Source organism: Pristiophorus japonicus, chromosome 3 (genome assembly GCF_044704955.1).
Source record: "Pristiophorus japonicus isolate sPriJap1 chromosome 3, sPriJap1.hap1, whole genome shotgun sequence".
Lineage (NCBI taxonomy): Eukaryota > Metazoa > Chordata > Chondrichthyes > Pristiophoridae > Pristiophorus > Pristiophorus japonicus.
Window position 1 is genome coordinate 306,000,357 of NC_091979.1, and position 20,287 is coordinate 306,020,643.

Genomic DNA, 20,287 nt, shown 5'->3' on the forward strand with positions numbered 1-20,287 from the left:
CACAGATTTAAGGTGATTGGCAAAAGAACCAAAGACGATGTGAGAAAAAACTGTTTTACGCAGTGAGTGGCTGGGTTCGGGAATGCACTGCTGCAAAGGATGGTGGAGGCAGACCCAATCTTATCTTTTAAAGGGGAGTTGGATAAGTATCTGAAGGAAAAAAATTGCAAGGCTTCGGGGAAAGGGCAGGGGAGTGGGACTAGCTGAGAGTCGGCCCATTCTTCTTCCATGCTGTGTCCATTCTATGATTCTAAAGAGACAGGAATTTGGAGAGTCTGCATCAAATTATTGTTTAGTCAAGTTAATGTTGTACTTTTGAGTCCCAAGTATTCAAAGCCCCCAGGTCTGCAGTCTTCAACTGATGATATAACTAGCATAAGGGATGATAGAAAAAGAAAGAAGGGACAGGGTAAGAGAAAAACAATGAAGGTGAGGAGGAGACATATGTTTCATGATGAGTACAAGTTAAATCCAGGGCATTTTCATCCAAATACTTTTCTTTAAAAAGTTGTGTTTGAAAAACAATCATGGTGTCACTGCTATTGTTTTCTTTTTCATTAAACGTTGAATTCAAAGACTGAGTTATCGCCTGAGGCACCAGAAATGAGCTAGCATCAGAAGGAGACCAGGTGATCACAAAAAATACAGATGAGGAAGGCCAGTCATCCCATCAATCCACTTATAGCTCCTTCATAACAGCACCCAACTGTGCCTTCAATGATTCCCAGCTCCCACTCTCTTCCACAGAGGTCCATTCCATGTGTTGGTTGGTATTTGTGATGAGAAGATATTCCTGACATCAGTTCTAAATTTGCCATTGACCAGTTTGAATCCTGTGTCCTCTGGTCCCGCTGTGAACTTCCAGGTTCCCTTTTTCTATTGCACTCTGCCATCCATTTTTAAGGAGAAAGAGCCCAGTTCCTTCCAGTCTTTATTCGTAACTCAATCCCCTGACTCTAAGGATCAATTCCCATAGTTCAACTCTGAATTAACTCCAGGGCTTGGGCACCACCTTTAACGCAGTGCTCAAGGCCTGATTTGTATGTAGTTTCACTAAGACATCCTCCAATTTAAAATCAGCTGGTTTCAAAATCTAGTTCAGCATCTTACTTGCTTTGTTGATTGCTGTACCACAATGATTGAAAATGTTGCATTGAGTGACGAACATTCTCTTTTTCCACTTCGCTCTCAACTAGTTCATCAGCATTCATAGAGCAAGGTTGTTGCCCAATTCTCTCCCAATGTTCCGATAGCGAGCTCCACACGGACAAGCAAGGTTCTAATCAAGGCCTACCAAAGACCTCCTTGAGTTCACCAGAGGTTCAGTGATGACTGCTTGCTCGGTCATTAGCCTGTTTGCAAAGGCACAGAAATAAATTGTGGTTGCAGCAACATTTGATGGGAGTTTCCACTGCCTTTGTCTAGGAATCTTCCCTGCACTTGGTGTGGCAGGGCCGTGTTGTACGAAATGCAATCTGACTCGATGCTGAATGGGTTTCTGATTATGGTGGATGAATTACCAGAAACCTCAGGCTCCTGCAATTCACGTTATTGCAGTTTGCTCATCTTCAAGTGCTTTAGAGCTTCTGATCACCAAATGTACCAGCCACCTACGGCTAAAAGGTTTCCCCAAAACTGCCAAGTGACCATGAGCAAAATAATTGCGAGAAGATAAAAACTAACTGTGGAGAGCAGCAACATTTTGTAAAGGTAATTGTGCGAGATCTCCTGCTCCTCCTCATTCTACCCACTCGCTAAAAAGAAATTCTTTTGAAGCTCTATCTGCACAAGTTAGAAGCTGTAACGGCCTGACATGAATTGGACTCTGTTTGATTACTGTTTCTAAATTGACTTAAACAGCTTCCGAATGGGCTTCCAATCAAACTCACTCCATTTAACTCTGTGAGCTATGTCTCTCTCTATCTATATCTCTATCTATATGTATCTCTCTCTCTATCAGTCTCTCTTGGAGTCTCTCTCTCTCTACGTCGCTCCCTCACTGCTACCCTCTCTCTCTGTCTCTTTATAAGTCTCTCATTCTATGTCTCTCTCTCTACTTGTATTTCGAAGTCTCTATCTGAATCTTGATATATGTTGATATACATATCCTAGATAAAGATACACTTAATCTGCACATGAAGTCTTGCATCTATTGTACAGGTATTACACCCAAATGTTACACTCCAGATGTTACACTTCAAACTGTCACACTTTGTTACAGGTGGAAACCCAAGTTTTTTAAAAACTAGGCCTCAATTTTGCAACAAATTCTCTGACTTCTAATCAACATCGGTTTCTATCAGATCCAGCTCCTTGAATCCCTACAATAAATATTTGAGCATTCTTCTTTTTAGGCGGTCCCTCATATCGAGGATGACTGTTTCAATAAATATTCCAGGTCCTGAACTACATGTTGAAGGGTGGAAGATGCCTGTACATGGATTTTTTTTTAACATGTGGTGGCCGTTGCACACCAGCCACCACACAGGCTTGACAGAGCTCGGTCTTGGTCCAGTGGCAAGGATTAACCAAGATGACTGGAGACCAGCTCTGCTGCACGGACCTAGTGCGCACACATATCGCAGTGTGGGCTGGCCCGTGCTGCCCCGTGCTGCCCCTGGGCCCTCGCCTCTTCTGGGTCCCAAACTCACGCCTCTCCTGGGCCCCGGTCACATTGCTCTGCAATCTCTCGCCGTTCCTTCACCCCGACCTCGCTGCCCCTGATGTACCTGCCCATGCACCAATCACCGACCTGGATTAGGATGACGTCCAATCTAGTCACCCGCTTCACTGCCCTCGCCTTCCTGACCAGCTTGCACTGCTCCTTGGCGTGGTATGCTCTTTTTAAGGCCCTGACCTGCCGCTGATGTTCTCCCATAGGTCGGGGCGCCGCTGGATGTTGGCCCGTCACGATTGCTGCTCCTTTTAAGGCCCCGCGTATTAGCCTTAAAGTGACAGGCCAGTCCAGTAGCTGAATATCACAAGCATGTTCCAGACCACCCATGAGCAACGCCACAGGATATCTGCTAGTAATAGATATTCACTCGAAAACATTTTGGCTGCTGTTGAATAAAAATGGCGTAATTTGCAAAGATAGCACCGTGGGGGATGATTCCTTCTAGTCACAATATGCTAGCAGGCGGCCCTCCTTTCAACGTTATTTATAGTGAACTGAGATTTATTCTTTTTAAATGCTTTTACAGTCTGACTAGCAATAATAATGACATCTGCACAAGTTAGAAGCTGTAGCGGCTTGACATGAATTGTACTCTTTCTGATTACTGTTTGTAAATTCACTTAAACAGCTCCCGAATGGGCTTCCAATAAAACTCACTCCATTTAACATTGGGAGGATAGATGCACCAATGTCAGTGTTCTCGATCAGGCCAACATCTCCAGCATCGAAGCACTGACCACACTCGACCAGCTGCGTTGGGCGGGCCACATCGTCCGCATGCCTGACACGAGACTCCCAAAGCAAGTGCTCTACTCGGAACTCCTACACAGCAAGCGAGCCCCAGGTGGGCAGAGCAAACGTTTCAAGGGTACCCGCAAAGCCTCCTTGATATAAAGTGCAACATCCCCACCGACACCTGGGAGTCCCTGGCCCAAGACCGCCCAAAGTGGAGGAAGTGCATCCGGGAGGGCGCTGAGCACCTCGAGTCACGTCGTCGAGAGCATGCAGAATCCAAACGCAGACAGTGGAAGGAGCGTGCGGCAAACCAGACTCCCCACCCACCCTTTACTTCAACAACTGTCTGTCCCACCTGTGACAGGGACTGTTATTCCCATATTAGATTGTACAGTCACCTGAGAGCTCACTTTTAGAGTGGAAGCAAATCTTCCTCGATTTCGAGGGACTGCCTATGATGATGAGCATAATAAAAGTCTCAAGTTTACCTTACTCTCTCCTCCCGCCCCCAACCCAAACACACACACACACAAAATTTTGCATCCAACTAAAAATAACTTTCTTTTTTATATACAAAAAGAGATTCTCCATTCATTCTGAGCTTCGAACCCATTTAAGATTTGAGGCTTTTGGAAACGGTTCTGTCAGAGCGGCCAGCTGAAGCTTGACTGACCGAGGCGGGGATTCTGATGGTTGGTGTTTGATGCACTACATAGTACTAGGGCGGATATATTCCTGGAGGTATCATCACATGACCTCCGGCCTCCAACTGCCCCACCCCACACTCCCGCCACTGGTTGCCCAACATGTCTCCATTAGCGGGGCACCTTTTGCGAATTGGACAGCGAGCAGGCACTTCGTTACCCAGTTGGATGATTCTTGACCGACAGGCAAACAGCATTTTTTTTCCATCTCCGATATTTTTATGGTTAGTAAACAGAAGTTTTTTTTTTTAAATACAAATATTTTTATTGCCCCAAGGATTTTCTCCCGGATTGCTCGCAGCAGTATCCTGGAGATTACCCTTGAATTGCTGGATATTCCAAGGCAATCCTGCAGGGTTGACAAACCTATATAATACCTGTCCCCGAGAAGGGCAGATGGGGCCTAAAACCTAGCTTCTCGCAGCCACTGGTGTAGAAGAGTGTGAATGAAAGAAATGCTTGCTAGAGGTACTGAAAGGTAAACTAAGAGGGCTTGGTGGCGTTTGGTTCCTTTCAGCGGTGAGAGTCTGTGCGCATTTTGAACGCTGAAACCCAACTTTGGCACAGAAACGGGCAAACGTTACATTCGGCTAATGGAAGCTCCTTATTACCGGTTAGCATGGTTTCTTTTTCTTTCTCTGACTCTTTTGTAGAACGGCTACACTCCCCTGCACATAGCTGCCAAGAAGAATCAGATGGACATAGCAACGACCCTCCTGGAATACGGTGCTGACACCAACACGGTGACCAAGCAAGGCATTACGCCTGTGCACCTTGCCGCACAGGAGGGGCATGTCGACATGGTGTCCTTGCTCCTGACTCGGAACGCAGATGTAAACCTGGGAAACAAGGTTGGTGGTCTGTGAGCTTCGTTCCTTGTTAATCGGCTTCTGCTCTTTCATTACTGCGTTTTTGGCTGAATTTTTCTCTGCCGTCGCACTGTTCTGCAAGCCCGTATCCATTGAATGTATTCCGAATATGCGAAAATGATGGGCGGAGCAAGACCAGCTGGTCTATCAAGCCTGTCTCACCCTCATGATGGCTGGAGTATCATGACGAGCCACTTTCTACCCCCTCCCCTCCACAGCAATGTCGTCATCTGGGTGAGGCAAAAAAAAGGAAAAACCCAGGGGCAAAAAGGGATAAAAATACTCTGTAAAACTCCTCTCCGACCCCCTCAGGCGATCACATTGACCATGTGTTATCTGTCAAACTCCTTACCTTCTATATATGCAATCTTCGACCTAGTCAGGAACTGGGCCAGCCCCCTCTTGAAGGCACGCGGGTGAGTATCAAACATCGATCATGGGTTTCGCATCACTATGAGGACAAGAATAGAGGGATTGGCATAACTTGGGCCAGCAACGTGTTTGAGCACCAGCATGTGGTGCCATGGACTTGCACCACCCCTGCTCTGCTGAGTTACCCACTTGAGTTGCATTATGCTGGGGTGTTGTAGAGTAGAGAGACCGGGTGTTTCCCCACACGGAGATAGTCATCACAAAGTTACCCTTGTGCGTACCCATAGAGCAGCATTATTGGAGACCAGAAGCAATCTCCTGCCCTCACTTCAGCCAAAAGATGTTGCTGGGTTGGGGAGATCAGAGGGTGAGGTGGGGGGCGGGGGGCGGGGGGGGGGGGGGCGGAAGTGTAGGGGATGGTGGGGAGGAGGGGGATCCAGAAGATCAATCTGGAATGTACTGAAAATCTTGGGGGTGAAATTCAACATCAGCGGGGAGGCACACAACGGGTGGTATCTGATCGCTGCCCATTGTACTCCTGTCCGATTTTCCTCTCCAGCCATTTCGCGTTTCCACTGACGTTGAGTTTCACCCCTGAGTCTGTGTGCTCACTTCCTGTCAACTTTTTCCATGATAAATTCCTGTGCCCATGTCTAGAATGGAAGCCGGCCCATGTCACGCTGTAATCACACTCTTCCCTCAGCACCCTGGCCCAGTTGTCCCCCTCCTGCTCCACCCAGTGACTGCACTGGGTCTTGCTGCCCCATGTGCAACAAAGTGAACCTGTGCATTGTCCCACAAATCATCCACTCAGCACTCAGCGCTGTCACGAACTATCAAAGATGGCCGACTGTATAATCGCACTGTTTACGAAGAGTCACGCCGGTCCAGTCGTCATATGCGAGGAAAACCCTCCTGATGGCAAGGTCTTCACCAGACATAATGGGGGTGAAATTGGTTTTTGGCCTAATTTTCTTTTCCCATTGAGTATTGAGGTCATGCTCCTCCGATTGAAGTCTTCAGTCTCATTTTAGTAACCCGGTGATTTGTATCTGTGTCTCAGCCTTGTGATTGTGTTGCAATTGAAAATAGATATCCTGGCCCACTATTAAATATTCATCGGCACAGAGCCACAATTAGACCAGAAAACAATCAGCATTGCATGCGTGTTCTTTACAGCTTACTGCACGCAGCCTCGGCCACTGTCACAAGTTGGCGTGACAGTAACTGGTAATTGTGTTTGAAAGTCTGATGGCTGCACCATTGACCGAATCTAACTTGGATTCACAGAGTGGTCTAACACCGCTTCATTTGGCTGCTCAAGAGGATCGAGTGAATGTTGCAGAAGTGCTGGTTAATCAGGGAGCTGCAATTGACCCACAAACCAAGGTACGGACTTGTAACCGCTTTTTATTTGTTTTTCTATTGAGTCTGAGTGGCCAGTGAAAGATGTAAAAAACCTTGGCGTTTCTGCCCTGTTTTCCTATCACCCTGCTCCCATTGGTCCAGGAGTTACAAGATTTCATGGATGGAAAAGTTCGCACAATCTGAAGAAAGAAATTTATATTGCGCTTTTCATGACCTCCGGATGTACCAATGCACTTTACAGCCAATTAATTAACTTTAGAAGTGTAGTGACTGTTATAATATAGGAAACACAGCAGCCAATTTGTGCACAGCAAGATCATACAAACAGCAACAAAATAAATGACCAGATAATCTGTTTTAGTGATGTTAGTTGAGGGATAAATATTAGCCAGAACACCAGGGATAACTTGTCTGCTCTTCTTCGAATAGTGCCATGGAATTGTTTAAGTCCATCTGAGAGGGCACCTCAGCTTAACATCCCATTTTAAAGACTACACCTCCAACAGTGCAGCATTCCCTCAGGACTGGAGTGTCAGCCTAGATTTTGTGCTCAAGTCTTTGGAGTGGGACTTGACCCCACAACCCTCTGATTCAGAGGCGAGAGTGCAAACACTGAGCCACAGCTAACGCAAAAGTGCAGGGAAATGGTGAACCCTGAAACATCTGTGGAGTTTAGTGCCGCCCATTATTCCAACCTACTCTTGGAACTGGTGCCAGGGACGCGTAGGAAATGGAGAAGACCTCAAGTCGCAGCTAAAATTCTCGGAGAAAGGTGCTCTGATTGGAACAAAACAGCGATTGTAAGATTTGCGTACTTGCTCTGAGAATCTTGGTGACTATGTTAAATGAAAGTCCGGTCATCCCGGCCAGCACTAACAATGTGAGTGGCAAACGTTGCAGATTATTTCGACCTGGCAACTGGGCAGAGAGAGATGTTCAATCGTAGACTTCAATTAAGATGGACTCAGACTGCATGTTGTATTTTTGTTGCCTTGTCAGCCCTGGGATAACACTGTGACTTCAAACATCTTATCGTGTCAGGGATTTTAGAGGAGACATTCACCCATTTAAAACAAAATAGGATCCCGCAGTACAATTGAGGTGCACTGTCTGTTGTATTTCCATCTGAAGAATCTCCCAGTGAAAGGTTAAATGGAGTCTGCTGGGTTTTTCATTACAGATGGGTTATATTCCACTCCATGTAGCATGCCACTACGGGAATGTGAAAATGGTCAACTTTCTCCTGCAGCATAACTCCAAAGTGAACGCCAAGACAAAGGTTGGTTCACTTTAGCTAACACCGTTTACAGCTTATTTCACTCTAACCTAATGAAACCTTTCCACGCCGTGCCTTCTTACTTAACGCATCCTCTTTTCCTCCCTTACTACAGAATGGGTATACCCCTCTCCACCAGGCTGCTCAGCAAGGGCACACGCACATCATAAACATCCTGCTCCAGCACGGTGCCTCTCCAGATGAAGTCACTGTGGTAAGTAACAGTCGATCACTTGGGGGGAAATTTTTCCTCTAGTTGCAAACGGGTTCCTTTCCAAAGTCCTGGGTTAATAAGAGGTTACAATCTGGAAGGTGTATCATCAAACAGCTTTGAGTAGGTGCCAGTTGGGATATGTCTTGCAGTTCACTCCTCAACCCTCAATTATCAAAGAGCTAAGAAAGACTTGATATGAATGGAAAATTGGAATGACTGATGTTGACAAAATACAAAAGGATGATGTACTGCCTGTATCTGACTGGTGTGTCCCCCTGTATCTGACTGGTGTGCCCCCCTGTATCTGACTGGTGTGCCCCCCTGTATCTGACTGGTGTACCCCCCTGTATCAGACTAGTGTAACCCCCGGTATCTGACTGGTGTACCCCCCTATATCAGACTGGTGTGCCCCCCTGTATCTGACTGGTGTGCCCCCCTGTATCTGACTGGTGTGCCCCCCTGTATCTGACTGGTGTGCCCCCCTGTATCTGACTGGTGTGCCCCCCGGTATCTGACTGGTGTGCCCCCCTGTATCTGACTGGTGTGCCCCCCTGTATCTGACTGGTGTGTCCCCCTGTATCTGACTGGTGTGTCCCCTGAATCTGACTGGTGTGCCCCCCTGTATCTGACTGGTGTGCCCCCCTGTATCTGACTGGTGTACCCCACTGTATCTGAATGGTGTAGCGCCCTGTATCTGTCTGGTGTGCCCCCCTGAATCTGGCTGCTGTGCCCCCCTGTATCTGACTGATGTGCCCCCTGTATCTGACTGATGTGCCCCCTGTATCTGACTGATGTGCCCCCTGAATCTGGCTGCTGTGCCCCCCTGTATCTGACTGGTGTGCCCCCCTGTATCTGACTGGTGTGCCCCCTGAATCTGGCTGCTGTGCCCCCCTGAATCTGACAGGTGTACCCCCCTGTATCTGACTGGTGTGCCCCCCTGTATCTGACTGGTGTGCCCCCCTGTTTCTGACTGATGTGCCCCCTGTATCTGACTGGTGTGCCCCCCGTATCTGACTGGTGTGCCCCCCTGTATCTGACTGGTGTGCCCCCCTGTATCTGACTGGTGTGCCCCCCTGTATCTGACTGGTGTGCCCCCTGTATCTGACTGGTGTGCCCCCCGTATCTGACAGGTGTACCCCCCTGTATCTGACTGGTGTGCCCCCCTGTATCTGACTGGTGTGCCCCCCTGTATCTGACTGGTGTGCCCCCTGAATCTGGCTGCTGTGCCCCCCTGTATCTGACTGGTGTGTCCCCCTGTATCTGACTGGTGTGCCCCCCTGTTTCTGACTGGTGTGCCCCCCTGTATCTGACTGGTGTACCCCCCTGTATCTGACTGGTGTACCCCCCTGTATCTGACTGGTGTGTCCCCCTGTATCTGACTGGTGTGCCCCCCTGTATCTGACTGGTGTGCCCCCCTGAATCTGACAGGTGTACCCCCCTGTATCTGACTGGTGTACCTCCCTGTATCTGACTGGTGTGCCCCCCTGAATGTGACTGGTGTGCCCCCCTGAATCTGACTGGTGTGCCCCCCTGTATCTGACTGGTGTGCCCCCCTGAATGTGACTGGTGTGCCCCCCTGTATCTGACTGGTGTGCCCCCCTGAATCTGACTGGTGTGCCCCCCTGTATCTGACTGGTGTGCCCCCCTGAATGTGACTGGTGTGCCCCCCTGAATGTGACTGGTGTGCCACCCTGAATGTGACTGGTGTGCCCCCCTGAATGTTGACTGGTGTGCCCCCCTGAATGTGACTGGTGTGCCCCCCTGTATCTGACTGGTGTGCCCCCCTGTATCTGACTGGTGTGCCCCCCTGTATCTGACTGGTGTACTGCCTGTATCTGACTGGTGTGCCCCCCTGTATCTGACTGGTGTGCCCCCTGTATCTGACTGGTGTGCCCCCCTGTATCTGACTGGTGTGTCCCCCTGTATCTGACTGGTGTGCCCCCCTGAATCTGACTGGTGTGTCCCCCTGTATCTGACTGGTGTGCCCCCCCTGTATCTGACTGGTGTGCCCCCCTGTATCTGACTGGTGTACTGCCTGTATCTGACTGGTGTGCCCCCCGTATCTGACTGGTGTGCCCCCCTGTATCTGACTGGTGTGCCCCCCTGTATCTGACTGGTGTGCCCCCCTGTATCTGACTGGTGTGCCCCCTGTATCTGACTGGTGTGCCCCCCGTATCTGACAGGTGTACCCCCCTGTATCTGACTGGTGTGCCCCCCTGTATCTGACTGGTGTGCCCCCCTGTATCTGACTGGTGTGCCCCCTGAATCTGGCTGCTGTGCCCCCCTGTATCTGACTGGTGTGTCCCCCTGTATCTGACTGGTGTGCCCCCCTGTTTCTGACTGGTGTGCCCCCCTGTATCTGACTGGTGTACCCCCCTGTATCTGACTGGTGTACCCCCCTGTATCTGACTGGTGTGTCCCCCTGTATCTGACTGGTGTGCCCCCCTGTATCTGACTGGTGTGCCCCCCTGAATCTGACAGGTGTACCCCCCTGTATCTGACTGGTGTACCTCCCTGTATCTGACTGGTGTGCCCCCCTGAATGTGACTGGTGTGCCCCCCTGAATCTGACTGGTGTGCCCCCCTGTATCTGACTGGTGTGCCCCCCTGAATGTGACTGGTGTGCCCCCCTGTATCTGACTGGTGTGCCCCCCTGAATCTGACTGGTGTGCCCCCCTGTATCTGACTGGTGTGCCCCCCTGAATGTGACTGGTGTGCCCCCCTGAATGTGACTGGTGTGCCACCCTGAATGTGACTGGTGTGCCCCCCTGAATGTTGACTGGTGTGCCCCCCTGAATGTGACTGGTGTGCCCCCCTGTATCTGACTGGTGTGCCCCCCTGTATCTGACTGGTGTGCCCCCCTGTATCTGACTGGTGTACTGCCTGTATCTGACTGGTGTGCCCCCCTGTATCTGACTGGTGTGCCCCCTGTATCTGACTGGTGTGCCCCCCTGTATCTGACTGGTGTGTCCCCCTGTATCTGACTGGTGTGCCCCCCTGAATCTGACTGGTGTGTCCCCCTGTATCTGACTGGTGTGCCCCCCCTGTATCTGACTGGTGTGCCCCCCTGTATCTGACTGGTGTACTGCCTGTATCTGACTGGTGTGCCCCCGTGTATCTGACTGGTGTACCCCCTTGTATCTGACTGGTGTGCCACCCTGTATCTGACTGGTGTACCCCCCTGTATCTGACTGGTGTGCCTCCGTGTATCTGACTGGTGTAACCCCCTGTATCTGACTGGTGTGCCCCCCTGTATCTGACTGGTGTGCCCCCCTGTATCTGACTGGTGTGTCCCCCTGTATCTGACTGGTGTGCCCCCCTGTATTTGACTGGTGTACTGCCTGTATCTGACTGGTGTGCCCCCCTGTATCTGACTGGTGTGCCCCCCTGTATCTGACTGGTGTGTCCCCCTGAATCTGACTGGTGTGCCCCCCCTGAATGTGACTGGTGTGCCCCCCTGAATCTGACTGGTGTGCCCGTCTGAATCTGACTGGTGTGCCCACCTGAATGTGACTGGTGTGCCCCCCTGAATGTGACTGGTGTGCCCCCCTGTATCTGACTGGTGTGCCCCCCTGTATCTGACTGGTGTACCCCCCCAAACATTATCTGGCTGGTGTATGCCATATGGCCCATGTCTGACTGACACACGGACTGTGTCTTTCTGACCTCCGCTCTATATTGGCAGATGATACCTGTTACAGTGACGATTGTGACTGATACACTACTGGTGTGCTCAGTCTCTGAAGCAGTAAAATCTTGCAGCTGTGCGTTAGATGCTTCATTAATAACTGATGCCACAGCACTCTAGAATGGGCAGCATGCCAGATGTAATGTAGGCAGATGCCATCTCTGGGCGCTTTGCAAACGTGTTGGCGTGCAGGACATTGGTGTAACAGCCACCCGTTTATCGGGAATTTATAAATGTAATGCACGGTATTCAGATCAAAACTCTCTTAAAAGGCAACCTTAGTTAGAGACACCCAAACAGTCATTCACAAAACGGCACATTCAGTGATGTGCTCCTCATATGAAGTCTCACTGGATGGAAGCAAGGATCAAAGATATTCTTAACTCCACTACAGACCTAACTCTCCAAACCGTGCTCACTGTTGGTGATGCAGCAACCCGAGGGCACAGCCTCCCTCAACTTGTTTTTTAAACCAAAGACTCATTTTCTTTTTTTAAAAAGGCACATGGTTTGGGATGTTGCACACATGCAGACTCACTAAAAGTAGTGCACGTCAATCTAAAGTATGGATAAAGTCAGATAAAGTATGTCCTGGACAAGGTGGACCACTTTCCATATCTCGGGAGCCTATTATCAGCAAGGGCAGACATCGACGATGAGATTCAACACCGCCTCCAGTGTGCCAGCGCAGCCTTCAGCTGTCTGAGGAAGAGAGAATTCGAAGATCAGGCCCTCAAGTCTGGCACCAAGCTCATGGTCTACAGGGCTGTAGTGATACCCGCCCTCCTGTATGGCTCAGAGATGTGGACCATATACAGTGGACACCTCAAATCGCTGGAGAAGTACCATCAATGATCCTGCAAATCCCCTGGGAGGACAGAAGCACCAACGTTAGCGTCCTCGATCAGGCCAACATCCCCAGCATCGAAGCACTGACCACACTCGATGAGCTCCATTGGGTGGGCCACATTGTTCGCATGCCCTGACACAAGACCCTCAAAGCAAGCGCTCTACTCGGAATTCGTACATGGCAAGCGAGCCCCAGGTGGGCAGAGGAAATGTTTCAAGGGCACCCTCAAAGCATCTTTGATAAAATACAATATCCCCACCGACACCTGGGAGTCCCTGGCCAAAGACCACCCAAAGTGGAGGAAGAGGGAGGGCGCTGAGCACCTTGAGTCTCGTCGCCAAGAGCATGCAGAAATCAAGCGCAGACAGCAGAAGGAGCGTGCGGCAAACCAGACTCCCCACCCACCCTTTCCTTCAACGACTGTCTGTCCCACCTGTGACAGAGACTGTAATTCCCGTATTGGACTGTTCAGTCACCTGAGAACTCACTTTTAGAGTGAAAGCAAGTCTTCTTCAATTTCGAGGGACTGCCTATGGTGAAAGTATGGAAAATGAGCAGATGTTTTGTAAATAGCATGAAAGGAATATGGATATTTATATGGAGCCAGTATGTTGGTGTTTAAACATATATTGAAGAAACAGCTGAAAAAAGAAGAAAACACAGTGATGGGACAATTTCTGTGTCCTGTTTTTGTGAGTTCAATGAGCAAGCAAGGCACACTCTCTCTTACACGTCTCTCTTACACACTTACATACTATCTCACTTCCTCTTTAATGCTCTCTCTCATTCTGTCTGTGTCTCTCACTCTCTTATACACTCTCTTTCACAAACTCTACCCATGCACAACTAAGAAAGATTAGAATATGTAGAAGAAAAAAGTCAATGGGCTAGAACCCCCACTTTTGGGCTTATCGCCCAAAAATGGGCGTTATTTCTGGCGTGGGCGGTAAAAAAGGGTTTTCAGATCGCCGGCTTCTCGCCCATTCTCAAAACACCTAGTTTACATTTTTGAAAATGGCCGTTACCGCAAGCGATATCAAATGGGCGGTAGCGTAAAATTTTTCTGACCTTCTGCCATAAAGTGTGGCCGTCCTTAGCAACGGCATGGCAACGCTCGATTCCCAAGATTCTGGAGGTCAAGGGTCACCATGACATGCGCAGAAGAGGAGACAGAGAGAGAGGGAGCTCAGAGGCACTGAAAGCGTGTGTGGCTGTGGTGTGTGCTTGTTTAGCTGTTGTAGGAGGCACAAGGGAGATTCACCAGCAGCAAAAAGCCCACTAAGCACCAAGAACATTGTTGGCACTGAGTTTTTGTCCAACGAATAACATATAAAATGGAAGGGATGGAAGAGGCCCTCGAGCTGGTAGCCAGGAACACTGGTGGCAGAGGGCTCCCAGTGGTCCCGGATCACCACACTGACGCACCCCCATTGCCAACCACATGAGAGCCAGCAGCAACATCTTGCTTCTGGCTTGGAGCACGCTCCCACCTCGGGACCGTCCTCTCCTGTATCCGTCAAAGCAGCACCTCGGTCGTCACCATCGCCCTCCCCCCACCACCACCTTCCCCCCCCTTCCCCCCACCCCCACCCAATGAAGCATCGCCTGAGGACCTCCTCGGCCAGGCAGCTTGGAGTCAGGCGGGTAAGGGGAAGGGGTAGAGGTGGGGACGAGAAGCGGGGAGGGCGGGATGTGGGAAGGGTTGGTTTGTACGGAAATACTGATGATTTCAGACTAATATTCAGTTTAAATGTTTTTTTATTTAACAAAACCTTACAGCACATTGGCTCAGATAGCTGCACCATTACACGCTGGTGATTCCTTAACATCAAAGGGTATAATCACACTTAACTTCAATCAACGTAAACTTTAACTGTCACCAAAATGATGTCCACCATTGAGGTATGACCTGCACACCCAGCAGTGTGTCAGCCTTGGAAATAACACCAACGTTCTGTCAGGCAAAGCGATCATTGATGAACTCCTGACGTAAGGCTCTTGCAGCTATCATGCCACCATGGGCCCTTTCATGTGGTCTACAGTGAGGCGGGAGCATGGCTTCAGCATCAGCCTGATTGTCTGGCCCGATATCAGCATCCGCCTCCTCGTCCTTCTCTTCCTCCCTCTGGTGAGGTGGACTGTCAGACTCATCAGGCAATTCTTGTCCCCTCCTAGTAGCCAAGTTGTGTAGCATGGAGCAGACCACCACGAATTGAGCTACCTGCTCAGGGTGGTATTGGAGCTCGCCTCCTGAGTGGTCCAGGCATCTGAAGCGCTGCTTCAGCACTCCAATGGTTTTTTCCACGATATTGCGAGTTGTTCTGTGGCTCTCATTGTATTGCCTCACGGCCTCGGTGTGGGTGTCACCCAGTGGGGTCATCAGCCAGATGGTGAGGCCATATCCTTTGTCCCCAAGCAGCCAGCATTGACCTTGTGGCTCATTGTTAAACAAGTCAGATACAGTGCTGTCATGCAGGATGTGTGCATCATGGATGCTGCCCAGAAATTGAGCATTCACTGCCGGAATATTTTGCTGGTGGTCGACAACCAGCTGGAAATTCAGGGAGTGAAATCCTTTGCCATTCCTGAAAACCTCAGCCCCATCCTGAAAAGGTGCCCGCATCATGACATGCGTACAGTCTATTGCTCCCTGCACTTGGGGAAGTTTACAATTCTGGAGAAACCTAGAGCCCTCTCATACTGTGCCTCCCTGGTCATAGGGAAGCTGATCAAGTCCCTCCTGCGTGCGAACAGGGCTTCAGTGACCTGTCTAATGCAGCGATGTGTGGCATGCTGAGAATGTCCGCAAATGTTGCCAGCTATGGCCTGAAAAGAACCCGAGACATAGAATGACAGTGCCGCGGTGACTTTGACCTCGACGGACAGTGCAGTTCTGATGGTGCTGGCAGGCTGCAGATCTGCCCTTATCAGCTAGCATACCTCAGTGATAACCTCTTTATGGAAGCGCAGTCTCCGAAGGCAGGTGGTGTTGGGCAAGTCAAGGTAAGAATGCTTCTCCTTGTACTTGCGGGGGGTGTAATGTCTGATCCTCCTGACATCTGGTTTGTCTGTCACGTCTTACATTGGGCACATAATGCAGTGGAGCGTTCCTTCGGCGATGTCGAGTCTGCTGCATGTATTTGGTCACCAAGAGTGGGTGAGAAAGGACAGGACCCATTGCAGTAGCTCTCTGCCACCGATTGCACACAAACAAGGAATGTCCCGATGAGCACAACTCTTCAATTCCAATCAGTCACAGTGTGGTCAAGATGTTTTCAGAGATGTTCACATCAACTCCAACGACCTGCAGAGTACATCCGAACTCCGCCAAGGTTGAAGCACAGCAGCCTTTTAAAGGACGCGGCATGTGATCTACATGATGGCGTCCATAACGCTGTGATTCGTTCCAGTTAGTTCCACTTTTTGTGGCCGTTTTTTTGAGCAAGCGATATTGTGGGCGATATGTGTGCTAGCTGGTGAAATTGACGATGGCCGATCTCCATGGCCGCTCGTTTGGGTAAATATGCTCTTTACGACAAAAAAGTGGGCGGGCATTAATATTGAATCTCGGCGTTAATTCCGTGTGGAAAATAACGCCCGGCGATATTATGAGCGTTGAATTTGTCCATCCTGCTGATTTCCACCCCCAAAAAGTGGGCGGGCGGTAATATTTTTTTCTCGCCGTTAAGTACATGGGGAAAGTAACGCTCGGCAATAAGTTTCTGAAAAATGCCCGCCAGTTTCCATTTTGTGCCAAAGTGGGCGTTATATGAGCGTTATACGTCATTTCAGCGGTAAAATGGGTGTTAAGTGGGCGTTAAACAGGGAAAAAAAGTGAATGTTCTAGCCCAATGTTTCTCAACAGAAAAACCACATTGAGGTGGGGGAAAGGGAAACCTTCCTCTCTACAGATGCTGCCTGACCTGCTGAGATTTCCAGCAATTTCTGTTTTTATATCATCCTTTTACGCTTCAGATTCAGGCCATTCTGTGAGTTTGTCAGTCGACTTTTAAAGAGATGCTGATATTTTTCAGGACTGTAATCCCAAAAGCTGATTCCTCGGTGTTAAGATCACTGTTGTTTCCATTGTAGTCATATAAACGGTAATGTTTTCTCTATTGTGAAGTGTTATCTGTTGCTTCTCTTTTAGAACGGGAATACTGCTTTGGCCATTGCTAAGCGGCTGGGTTATATCTCGGTGGTTGATACGTTGAAGGTGGTTACTGAGGAAACCTTGACGACCACAATGGTAAATTCACTTTTAGTCTCGCTTACCTTTTATGTCTTTGTACCATAATGACATTGGACTGGCATTTTGTTATCAATACAGTACTACCTTAAATGATGCAGTTTAATAGTAAACAATGAATCTGATCTGAAGTGTCTCCTGACTGTCTCTAAAACACTGTCTTTTTCCGCAGTCCGTGACAGAAAAGCATAAACTAAACGTCCCTGAAACTATGAACGAGGTTCTGGATGTATCTGATGATGAAGGTAAAGGAAATAACCTTGAAATGTTCGTTTCTAAACCTATTCCTGCTGACCTATAAGGGGGCATTTTTGTGTGTAGCCCAATTTCTGATTTGCATTTTCCCAATTGGTATTGTGTTCTCAGTGATTTACCCCACACAGGTTCCTAGAGACTTGTTATAAGTAAAGAAATTATGTATTATTCTACGTGAGGCTTTATTCCCTTATGTTTCCCTTTCAAGAACAGACCATAATACCCTGTATCACTAAGGCAGCATTATCATTTCGATTTCGAAATGATGAACATACAGGTTGAAACTGTATCATCAAATGCACTGCACTGTGCCAGATCAGGAGGAGCCTGGTCCATTCTCCAGCCTGTGCTGATTCAGCTGATCTCCAGTAGTGGGTGGGTACACTAGGCCTCAGCACCCCTGGCCTGAGGAAGGGAAAATTAGCCATCAATCCCACGCTGGTGGCTATTCAGTGATCACTGCTGGACAATATAAGCCTGCGGATGTTGGGCAAGAACTCATTCAAATAGCATGGCAAGGCTTGCTGTCCAGGCTCACACATCAGAAATGGCCATATTCAGCCAAATAGTGGCCAACTGCCAGCAACTGTGAGAGTGTACTCCACAAAAAGCTGTGACTTTGGGGCGGGGGGGAGGAAAACTTTCCGTCTCTTATGCTCAGAGTGACCTGCTGAGAAGGTTATCTCAAGTCGCCTCCCCTCCTGTCCCTCCACCTGCTCCTGTCCCCCCGTTCTCAAGTGCCCCTCTCCACCCAGCCCACCCCACCCCCTCCGTTCTCCACATGCCCCTCTCTCTCGATCCTTGTCCCTGTCTCTCGGTTTGTGCATCCCTGCCCCTCTCTTTCTATATGTCCCTGTCTCTTTCTCCGTGTCCCAGTATCTCTCTTTCCGTGTCCGTCTCTCTTTCTTTGTACCCCTGTACCTCTCTTTCTCTATGTCCCTGTACCTCTCTTTCTCTATGTCCTTGTCCCTCTCCCTCTTTCTCTGTATGTCCCTGTCTCTCTGCCCTTCTTTCTTCCTTGTTTCCTGAATATTTCTCCTTTATCCTCTTTCCTGGTATGGGTCCTTTCCCCGTGTATGTCTCTCTGCCACATAATTTGCAACTTCCACTCTGAAGTCTTTGTTGGTGACCTTGATATTTAAGATATTCCTTCAAAATTTCCAGTAACCCTTTGGAGGAACAACCTGTGTTTTCTAAAGTATCCTTAGCCCAATGTTAAAGCCAATTAATACTTTCTTCTTTGAACACACTGCATTCTGTGATTTCCATTGACACCCAGTCTTATATTTTAGTAAACGGCCGGAACGATTTGGTAATATCATGATCTTTATTCAAACCACACAGTTCGTAAAGCCAATGTTCCTGAAATTGTCAGTGAAGCCGAGTATTTGTCAGATGGCGATGAAGGTATTTGTTCTTTATTGCTGTGATGGTTTAACAATGTAATGCTTCCGTGTTTGAAATCGTTACTAACGACTGACACCATGTCCATTCTGGCTGCCCAGGTCCTGCTTGCTTTGCCTGAAACAACATAAACCCTTAATCTGAATGTGTGGAGGGTTGGGGTCTTACTGAGTGTGAGCCGACCAGACTGCTTGGTGGTGTGGGGTGAGCTTTATTTCTGGGGAAACTGTAACTGCAGTCCTAACAAACCTATATATTCAAGCAGATCGTTACAGTTGAACATTAACTCCACACTTCTTTCTGTAAAGATGTGTGCAGAAAAGACTGTACTTATGGATATTTCTTTTGAAAAGTTATGCTTCCAATTTCCCTTTAGATAAACTACCAATGTTCACTTTGCTCATTAGAAAGTGTTTTTGGAAAAGTGAAATTACATAACACGGATTTGAAAGTGATTCTCGCAGGCTCAAGCTGACTGAAACCCAGTGTTCTGATGTTACCCATCACAATTATATTTCTGCAAAGGGGCCTAAAACAGATGCTAGATCTCTGATTTACATAGGTGAGGGACCTAACACCATTTTTAGCTGGCCAGCAGGGACACCTGAATAATGGTCTGACCCAATTTAGGGTTGGACGTCTTTCAGGTGTCCTTGGAAATTGGCCCTCATTGCGCCTTTTTCACGCCTGTAACACAGGCACATTGAGTTCCAATTTCTACTCCTAGATCCGCAAGTGCAATCATTGGGGGGACTTCAGAGGCTGAAAAGCGAGGGCTGGGTCATGAAGAAAGATTATCCTCTATGGGACTTCACTGACTGCAAAGTAGGTTAATGGGGGTGGGGGGTTGAAAGAGGTCCTCAGGATTTTTGGGGGTGTGGCAAATTTGGATCCAAGTAAGCTCTTCTGTCAGGCACAGGATTCAAGGATGAGGGGATATATTTAAGGGTATCAGAGGAAAATTGGAAATTAGGCAACTTTTTTAAAGAAGATGATAGAACTGTGGAGTTCCAGCAGGAGTGGTAGAACAAAAAACCCGGATAGGTGGCGAAAGGGCTGAATAAACTGGTACTAGGAAAGGAGATACAGGGCTATTAGTTCTAGAATCACAGTAAGGAACCTGATGGTGGTTTGGAAGGATAAGGTAGGTGCACAGAATTTGCCAAATTGCAAACTTTAATTCACGCCACACCTGAAAAAATGGATCAACTGTTTTTGTTGAGGTTCATGAATTGCTAATGAAATTGCAGGAATGCATGTTTTAACCCACTTAGCGAACCACTTAGCCAATGTAAATGTCAGAAAGCTTGTTAACCCAGCTGTGGAGTGTGCTGGGGAATAGCTCAGTGGCAACACAGCGGACCTCGTTCGAGTGATGAGGTGCAGCTATTTCTGGCACACTCTGGTATGGAGTGTCACCACAACAATTTTGGTGAGAGGGGGTGGCTTCCAAATGGGCAATGATGGGGGCAAGCACGGGAATATGTCACCGAGACACATGTTGTCCATGGCTGCAAGGATCCAGATTGAAGTGGGGAAAAATGTTGAATGACTTAAAGAAGAGCAAAGAGGTAAGACGTGAATATATTTCTGCAACGCAGCATGCAACAGAACGGTATATATGTTA

The 20,287-nt window shown here is 48.6% G+C and overlaps 1 protein-coding gene across 1 annotated transcript in view; it reads left to right on the top strand.

The window, feature by feature from the left end:
- Positions 1 to 20,287, top strand: part of ank3b (ankyrin 3b) — a 614,562-nt gene that overhangs the window by 412,775 nt on the left and 181,500 nt on the right. Inside the window, exons 18-24 of the mRNA XM_070876860.1 lie at positions 4,770 to 4,967; positions 6,648 to 6,746; positions 7,906 to 8,004; positions 8,117 to 8,215; positions 16,903 to 17,001; positions 17,174 to 17,246; positions 18,601 to 18,663. Of these exons, the coding sequence (XP_070732961.1) occupies positions 4,770 to 4,967; positions 6,648 to 6,746; positions 7,906 to 8,004; positions 8,117 to 8,215; positions 16,903 to 17,001; positions 17,174 to 17,246; positions 18,601 to 18,663 (730 nt within the window). The remainder of the gene's footprint in view (positions 1 to 4,769; positions 4,968 to 6,647; positions 6,747 to 7,905; positions 8,005 to 8,116; positions 8,216 to 16,902; positions 17,002 to 17,173; positions 17,247 to 18,600; positions 18,664 to 20,287) is intronic.